The sequence below is a fragment of the Esox lucius genome, chromosome 15 (assembly GCF_011004845.1).
Source record: "Esox lucius isolate fEsoLuc1 chromosome 15, fEsoLuc1.pri, whole genome shotgun sequence".
Taxonomy (NCBI): domain Eukaryota; kingdom Metazoa; phylum Chordata; class Actinopteri; order Esociformes; family Esocidae; genus Esox; species Esox lucius.
Window position 1 is genome coordinate 23,060,664 of NC_047583.1, and position 8,934 is coordinate 23,069,597.

General features: G+C 41.0%; 1 protein-coding gene across 1 annotated transcript; it reads left to right on the top strand.

The window, feature by feature from the left end:
* Positions 1-30: 30 nt before the first annotated feature.
* On the top strand, positions 31-7,955 carry ak7b (adenylate kinase 7b). Its single transcript, XM_010894843.5, has 18 exons — positions 31-183; positions 475-660; positions 763-871; positions 1,028-1,122; positions 1,303-1,413; positions 1,547-1,630; positions 1,727-1,815; positions 1,917-2,007; positions 2,087-2,164; positions 3,402-3,551; positions 4,982-5,110; positions 5,326-5,422; positions 5,528-5,656; positions 5,853-5,915; positions 6,107-6,304; positions 6,586-6,806; positions 6,918-7,076; positions 7,431-7,955. Exons 1-18 carry the CDS (start codon positions 97-99, stop codon positions 7,467-7,469), a joined length of 2,115 nt encoding a protein of 704 aa, XP_010893145.4. The 5' UTR covers positions 31-96; the 3' UTR covers positions 7,470-7,955.
* Positions 7,956-8,934: the final 979 nt, after the last annotated feature.

Consider the following 8,934-nt stretch of genomic DNA (forward strand, 5'->3'; position numbering starts at 1 on the left):
GAATAACGATAGCACGAATGAACAACATCCCTGGTCAAAAACGGGCGTATTTGTTGCTTGGTAACCGAGACGCACAGACAACTGCTCTTCGCAGAGATGGCTGAGAAAGTTGAGAAGGTTCATCGCACCAAACGTGTTTTTATCAACAACCTCGACTCGTATGCATCAAAATGTATCGGCAAGGTTGGTCTTTATACTGACAGCTTATAATATTAAGTGTAGCAACACTTCCCAGATAAACATGTATCGTGTTATTTTCATTATTAACGTGTCAAAGGAAGCAGATTGCCAGCAAGCCGTAGCCACCCTAGCTAGTTGTATATTACTGCCTAGCAGCCTGGCTATGCCATAACGCGGTAAAGTATTTAACGTTAGTTAGTCTAGCTATTATATTGTGCGTTTACGATAATGGTCGACAATTTACGGTCAGATTGGATTGTCGAGCAAATTCTAAAGCTACCCTTCTGGATGCAGTTCCTGTCTACCTGTGTAGTGGGAGCATCCGTGCTGGGGAGTGGCGAGCAAGATGTGGAGGAAGACGATGAGAGGCTGTCCCAAGATCAAAAAATCAAAGAGGGAACCTTTCATATTGTTGGAACTTGTGCTAACAAAAACAGCTGCGACGATGGAAGACCAACTTATGTGTTGGAGGAATATTTTGTGAGTAGCATGTGTACTGTAGTAAAATGGCCTTTCAGTTTCTCTGCATCTTATCATCAAAGCTGAAGTGTCATCTTAAGTCCTGTGTAAAAATGCTTTTAGCAACTGAAAAGGGAAGATCTCCTGGAATGCCTGATGGAGTGTGATATAATTATATATAACATCACAGAGCATGCTGACCAGATTGAAGAGGCCTCTTGGGCAATCTCAGGTAGGCCATGGTATGTCATTTAGTATATCTCACACAAACACATCTTTTGTATCTCCCTGTGTTGATCTGGGTATCAAAACTACTTGTATAGTACATTTTATGTACTGCATGCCTGTAGAATTAATGCCTGGTTTATTGTAAACTTTTTGTGTGCAGCCATTCATGCGCAGAAGGCCAGGTTTAGTCAGCCAAAGATGTACATCCTCATATCAACCGTCATGACCTGGGCACTCAGCAAGCCTGTTGATCCGGTGAGTGGGCCAAGAGATGGGTCTAAGTTCACTTTCACTGTATTTTTGTTACCAAATATCACACCCGATCTGTTAGTGTAGGTTGATAGTGGTTGGACCTGTATTTCTGGTCCTGCTGTGGCTTGTTGCCTGGACTCTGTTTAAATCATTGACATTTCTTTCCTGTTACTTTCTTTTCAGAATGACTCTGAGATTCCATTCACTGAGGAAGATTACAGGAGGAGACGAGCCCATCCCAACTTCAAAGAGCACATCAACATTGAAAAAGTTGTGGTGAAAATGGGCAAAACGGTTTGTCCGCATATTGTCAGTTTGTGTCATGAACATTGTTGAGGCCTTACTGTTCAGTCCCAGTGCATGGGTATGGCATGATTCTTTTTTTTTTTTTCAACCTGCTTCTTAATGTTTTTTTGTTGTGCTCTAGAACAGTTCATTGTTCTCCACGTATGTCGTGGCCTCGGGAGTTCAGTATGGAATGGGAGAGCAATTATTCCACTTTTTCTTCAAGGTACATCATAATATTTGAAAACTATTGTTACCTAATGTATATTTGTATAAGGGGTCATTTATTGTAAATTGTCCTGTGTGGTTCCTTTTTCATCAGACGTCTTGGTTGGGAGATGTGCCCAAAGTCCCCATCTTTGGAGAAGGCACCAATATCATTCCTACTATTCACATCAATGACCTTGCACAGTGAGTCTTATTTTAGTTTTCCAAAAAAACAAGGAATAGTCCTGTACAGTCCTTAAAGCAAAAGCTATGTCATGTGTCTATTGACCACCTCTCTCTTAAAGTGTAATACAAAATGTCATTGACCACAAGCCCAAACAGCACTACTTACTTGCTGTGGATGATTCTAAGAACACCATAGAGGAGATTTTAAAGGTATGTAAAGCAGGTATTTCATGTTTTATCATTTGTAATTTAACTGATGCATTAAATATGATTTTATTTCTATCACCAGACAATAACCTATGTTTTGGGACCAGGAAAGACCCAGAGAGTGCCAAAAGAGGATGCTTTTCTCATTCGGGACTTGAGCGTATGTACAGTGGTGAAATCAAACTTAATTCATAATAAATTAGTGTTAGGTGTTAAAGCATGCTTCACATCAGTCTGACATCATATGGCGTCATCTCATCCATCTACCAAAATGTAGAACACCTTTCTAAAAATTTTGATTTCGGTCTTCTCCCAAACACTAGTCCAGAAATGCTCTAAATACGTACCTTAACTATGGAATGGAACACTGTCGGTGGATATGTTGTTTCTAGTTAATTGTAGATTCCAGCTAGCTTGTTTCAACAGCCATCCAGTAACTTTAGCTGCTTAAGCATTAAGTGTTAATGGGATAGTTCACACAAACATTTGCAGGGATTTCGCACCACTTAGGTATTGTTTTGCTAATTCGCTATCATGTCATCGTCATAGGTGATGTCTGCAGAACTCAGTGCACAAAGTAAATAACGGCAGAACACCAGCTGAATACTAGCAAGTCAGACTTTAGTTTAGTATGGAGCTAAAATGTATTGACTGTAAGAAAAGAAAATGTAACTGAAATATTTCATAGTATGAAAAAACAAAAAAAAAATTCAAACGTGGTAAAATATGCTAAAATCATTAAATAGATTTTCGTGTCCGATCTTAAAATTTCCTTGTTCAAATTAGTTTTTTTTTCACATGTGCTTCTTGCGATTTCAATTTCTTCCCACCTTTGTTCGATTAATCTTTTCTCAAAACAAAGTTTTGATCATCTCTTAAAGTGGAGGCGGGCTTTATCTATTAAGGTGTAAATCATAGCCTTGGGAAGAAATTGTAGCCTAATCGTAAGAAGCAAACGTGAAAAAACGTGTTTGAACAAAGACATTTCGGAAGCGAAAATCCATTTTAAGATTTTAGTATACACTTTTACCACATTTGAATCTTTTTTCATACGATTGAATTAATTTTTTGTACAATTAAATACTTTTTGTTAACCTTGCTTTTATTTTTAATTTCCAAAAACATTTCAGTTACTTGTTTCTTTTCTTACGGACAATACATTTGAGCTCAATAGTTTAGGCATGGAAGTTTTTATTCTCATGTGAGTGTTTGGAAGTTTTCAGACAGGTCAGTACAGACATCCATCATCTGACGTTAAAACAATAGCTTTACATAGAATCCTTGAGAACAAGGTTTAGATGGTGTTGTCATTACCATGGTCCGCGGTGCAAAATGTAGCATGTTCAGTCACAGAGCAAAAACATTTTTTTTTGTTTTTACCCGCATTTGTTTCTCAGCAAATGGACATTGACACTCTGTTTGTCAACCTTCGGATTGAGGCTGTCTACCTGAAAGAAAACTTCAACATCCAGTGGGCGTGTGAGTCAGGTCTCGTAGACAACATTGACCGAGTTGTGGAGGAATATAAGCAAACCAGGGGCCTGCTGGTGAGTTAATTAGCAGCTGTAGGAGTCTAGTAGCCTACACTGTCATTTGAATGGGAGGTAACATTTACCTTAAAGAACAGATACAGTCAATCAAAGTCAATCAATCAATCAAATTTATTTATAAAGCCCTTTTTACATCAGCAGTGGTCACAAAGTGCTTTTCAAAACACCTGGCCTTAAACCCTAAGGAGCAAACAACAGTAGTGTTGAATTTCAGTGGCTAGGAAAAACTCCCTAAGAATGCCAAAATTTAGGAAGAAACCTAGAGAGGACCCAGGCTCAGAGGGGTGACCAGTCCTCTTCTGGCTGTGCCGGGTGAACATATTAAGATTGCAATTGTAATAATTAATAAATGCATGTGGGCTGAGTCTAGAGTCTATTTAAACTTAGTCCTGTTCGGAAGCATGACCAGATGGACAAGGAAAGGGACAACACTGGGGAGGGGGAGGTGTCAGCACAGTGGCAGCTGAAATCGTCAGGTATCGTCTTCATCTGCAACACAACCAGGAAGACTTTGAACAGGGACAGCAACGGGTCTTTCAAGCCAAGTACTCCTCAGGTGTGGGTCAGTACCTCATGTCCTCCTAAGTTCAAAATGGGAGGAGACTGGGAAAATTCAGAAAATACATTCCTCATATCAACAAGGATTTATAATGGAGAAGGAGAACTGACCCTACTCCCCCAGCACAATAATATAGCGGCATAAGACCTTGGGGCTGAGACAGGGGGGTCTGGCGACATAGTCACCACCACATTCCTCCTCTCCACCATGGGGGTCAGTGCCTTTAACTTCTCGACATCCAAGCTCTGAAATCAAAATTCATTAAAAAAACATGTTTTCTAGAAAGCTTTTAGATAAAATAATCAATGCTCAGTCCTCCTCCTGAGATTTTCTTCGCTCTTCATTGCACTGAACCGGACATAATTTTCTAGCAAATATTGGTAACGAACTTTAGCGACAATTTCCACTAAAGGAAAATTTACTTTCTGTCCCAGTTTGTGTGATTACGGCTGCCGACTGCGCTCAGTTATGCAAAGGCTTGGAGGCCAACAGGACCCTCTGATACCCTATCCACCTTCCAGCACCCGGTTCCGCAGCTCAACAATCCCCATTTCTGTCCCGCGTGCTGTCTTTTGTGCCACGGCTGAACTCTTAATACACAGAGTAGAACAAAATAAAACAAAATAAATCAAGAATGCTGTGTAGTATCTGTTGGTTAGCCGGTTAGATTTTCATCAGGTGTTGCTGTAGGCAGAATTCTCCTAATAAAAGGTCACCCTCCCCTCACCCCCACCTGATTCCCGTATGGATCCGGGTGCTGGGGAGGTGGCCCACCCCAGTATAACTCCTGCCTTGGGCATGACCCTGTTCCTAACGTTCTGATGTTCGGCCCCGGTGTGTACAGTAAATATGCTGTCCTTTCCCGCAGCCCGTCCGGGTGTGTATTCTGGGCCCTCCAGCGGTGGGGAAGAGCACCGTAGCTGAGAGGATATGCAAACACTACAAGCTGCACCACATCAGACTCAAGGAAACCATCAGCGAGACCCTGACACGCCTGGTCAGTTTCCATCCAGCTGACACAGCCTAACAAACCCGGGATGTGTCCCAACCTACACCCTCTTCCCTTATAGTATACACTACTTCAACTGAGGCTCATAGGCCTCAGGGATCTATGATTAGAAAGCAGGGCCCTGTAAAAGCCATTTGCGGTACAGCCCTAACGATCCAGAGACGCACCGCTGCAGCGACTAACTCCCCTTCCCTCCAACCCAGGAGTCTGCCGTTAAAATGGAGGACCCGGAGGCCGGGGACTCTGCCACGTCATCAGAACTCCTGGAGACTCTCAGGGAGAACATGAATCAAAATGGAGGTGCGGAATGATGTCGTTCCCTTGTTCCCGTTCGTGGCCTAAAAGCAGATTCTGCAGTTGCAGTGCGATATGTGTTTTTCTCTGTGTTTTGTTTTATTCTTCAAGGTCGACTGGATGACCAGTATGTGATCCGGATCATGAGAGACAAGCTGAAGTCAAAGCTGTGCAGAAACCAGGGGTTTGTCTTGGATGGTTTCCCTAAGACCTATGAACAGGCCAAGGACCTGTTCTATGGTGAGACAGACATGCATCCTGACTGCTACTGAAAGTAGCAACCTACTCCCTTTGTAATAGCAACCTACTCCCTTTGTAATGCACTACTTTGGACCAAAGCCCTATGGGGTCTAGTTGTATGTAGTGCACTATATTAGAGAATGGGGAGCTATTTGGGACAGAGACATCGTAACTAAAACCTTATTTGTTTGTTTAGCTGATGAAGATGAGCCCGAAGAAATGAAGTCAAAGATCCCTCCATTCAACAAGATCATTCCAGGTTTGTAAAAATGTATAAAGCTCATAATAATACATGATGAATGTCAATTCCAAGCCAGTTAGACAAAGACACTGTCATTTCATTATTTTCTGTCTTTTGAGAAGATCTTCCCATATCTTAGAAACCTAGAACCCAGAAATTACATTTGTCCACTAGAGATTAAAAAGGCGAAGATGTTCCCTTGGTTGTAGAGTTTGTATTCTCCCTGGATTCCACTGATGAGGTTCTTAAGAACCGCGTCCTGAACCTGCCGGAGTGCCTGGTTGAGGGAACCTCCTATTCCCAGGAGCAGTTCCTGCGTCGCCTCTCAAGCTTCCGGGACAGCAACATGGAGGACGAAACTGTTCTCAGCTACTTTGAAGAGCTGGACATTCACACTGAGCACATTGGTAAATGAGGAGGAAACAAACTTAGTGAGCACTTTAGTGTTCTACTTGTAGCAACAAATCGCTTGCATACTAAATACTACTTGTTATTACAAAAACAACTAGTTCTAACACTATGTCTGGATAGATCTACATATTGTCCATCTGTGTGGGCTATGAAGTACTTCTTCTACTGAATTCCATTTTATGATTCATTTCCTGTCTTCAGTCAGGTACGGTAGAACCAGACTTGACTGATTTCTACATAAACTGCACTTTAAGTTGTAATATTTGTATATTGTCAGAAATCACAAGCAGTGATGACCTGGAGTACCCGTTGGTGATAGAGAGGATTATCATGTCAGTGGGTAAGCCTAAGAACTACGGGGCCACCAGCCAGGAGGAGGAGGAGGAGGAGCGGAGGAGTGCAGACCGACGTCTTAGAAAGGAGTCCCAGGAGAGGGCTGACACTGAGAGGATGGAGACGGCGGAGGCCCAACAGAGAGCGGCCCGCTGGGAAGAGTGGGTCCGTTTGTGCTTACTATTCACCCACCTTCACATGGATTGTTTTCAATACATTCCCTGTGATGGTGTTAGAAGCAGTCCTTTTGTATCATGTTACTGTCTCCGTTTCCAGAGCAAGTGCCTGGAGGAGTCAAAGAAACGGGAGCAGGATCTCCTGGAGGCCCAGTCTGTCCCCCTGAGAAACTATCTCATGAAGAACGTCATGCCCACTCTCACCCAGGGCCTCATTGAGTGCTGCAAGACCAGGCCTCAAGACCCTGTTGACTTCCTGGTAAGATCACAACTGAATTGTTCTGAGAAAATAGGATTTTTATTTATTGGGGAACATTTTGTTATCCAGAGTTAATTGCAATCAGTCCATTTAACTATGTTTACTTGGAAAGAACCTATAGCAGTATTATATTTGGATATCTAAATGAAGAAATCCTCATGCAAAATCTTTCCAGTAATACATCCTGAAATTGCTGGTGATGCTCATATAGTCACTCATTTCAGTACGTGTTTTTGAAAAATTGCAAAAACAATTGCATTAAAAGCTATATTTGACAGCAATGATGTATTGTTATTAGGGAATGGGACTTTGTAGAACATATTTAAATGTTTTATTTTGTGTTTTGTATTTCAGGCAGAATATCTGTTCAAGAACAACCCCCAAGTGGAGTGAAATGGGACTTTAGAATTCATGAGATTATTACATTCTGCAACTCAAAATTGTACTTATAAAAATGATCTAGTGAAGGCATTTCTCAAGAAAACCTTGATTTATACATTTTTATTCGCATTTAGGATAGATACAGTTTTTACATGTAATTTTTTTTGGTTGATAATTTTGTCTATAACGTGGTATCTTGAGTAAGTTCATTATTTCTAATAATTAACTGAATAGGGAGGACTCATCTGAGTTTTGGTGCAGACAATACCTTAGTCATAATATGTTGAGCAGTAATAGGTTGATTAGTAAATGTGTCATTCCCTGCCCTGCTTTATTAACACAGTTTTGTTTGTGTTGTTTTCTGCAGACCATTACTTAAAAGCCTTGAGAATGGGATGAAAGCCTGACTGAAGCCAACAGCTAATTAACATGTTAATTTGCGTAATGAACTTGGGTGTGCTTGGTAACTAAAAAGTAGACCCAGTCGGGTCATAATGACTTTGATTTGGCTTGTGATTTCAAAGGATAAATGTTACAGCTAATTTCGTCACTCTCTCATGTTTCCACTTGCAGCTCTAAGTGTTTTTAATTGGTTGCACTGGAACTCCAAATTATTTCATTGTACATGCATAATCACCATACTGGGAAATTACTTTGTTTGAGAATATTGTAGCGCAAGCCACAACACAATTTCAAGCTGTGTTGTTTTTATTTTCCTGAGGTAAAATGTCTGAGGTAAAATCTACACCCTGAGACAAAAACAAAACAAGATATACTTCAATGTTCCGATTATTTCATTTCAAAAGTAATGTCTTTTGGTTTCTTCTTTTTTCACGTCTCCTTTCCTTAACCAACAATGATGACCATTACAGTTTCATACTCTGGTTGATATCCACCTTCATATTGCACATATCTTTCCATGTTGTAGAAGGAGAGCAGACATGTAAATGCATCCGTAGGGCCTAGCATCTCACTCTCCATTGAATACATGCGGTTGACGTCTACACCCCTCATCAAATATTAAAAGAAAAGCATTCAAGACAAGCTGTATCCACCAATCCAGACTAATAGATGGGAGTGTGACTTTCTCGTGGAAACCCTGTTCTCCTCTGGACAACAAATCCCATCGTGAAGGCGGAGAAATTAGGTTTTTCAACATTATGTTCAATGTGTCTGGAATCTCATAATAGAGACGGTTGACTACTGTCCATTAACATCCACCAGGGGTCAGGCTGTAATGCTTCTGAATGGCAGCGTTTTGACACTAGATGGCAGCCTTGTCTCAGCTATGGGCTGATTATTAGTGTCTCACTTTTACTGGTAATAATAAACATACAGAGACTTATAGAAGGAATTGCATTTTTTTTATATGCATGTGTTTTAAAGAGGTACATTCATATTTACGATAAAGTACTGCAGTACATTACATCATTACCCAGTATAAGCAGGTATGGTACAGGAACAGGTCAATATGCTG

Coding starts and splice junctions, on each gene's coding strand:
- ak7b (XM_010894843.5), top strand. CDS start 97: ATGGCTGAGAAAGTTGAGAAGGTTCATCGCACCAAACGTGTTTTTATC. Junction 661..762: donor ATGTGTTGGAGGAATATTTT/GTGAGTAGCATG, acceptor AAATGCTTTTAG/CAACTGAAAAGGGAAGATCT. Junction 6,807..6,917: donor CGGCCCGCTGGGAAGAGTGG/GTCCGTTTGTGC, acceptor CTCCGTTTCCAG/AGCAAGTGCCTGGAGGAGTC.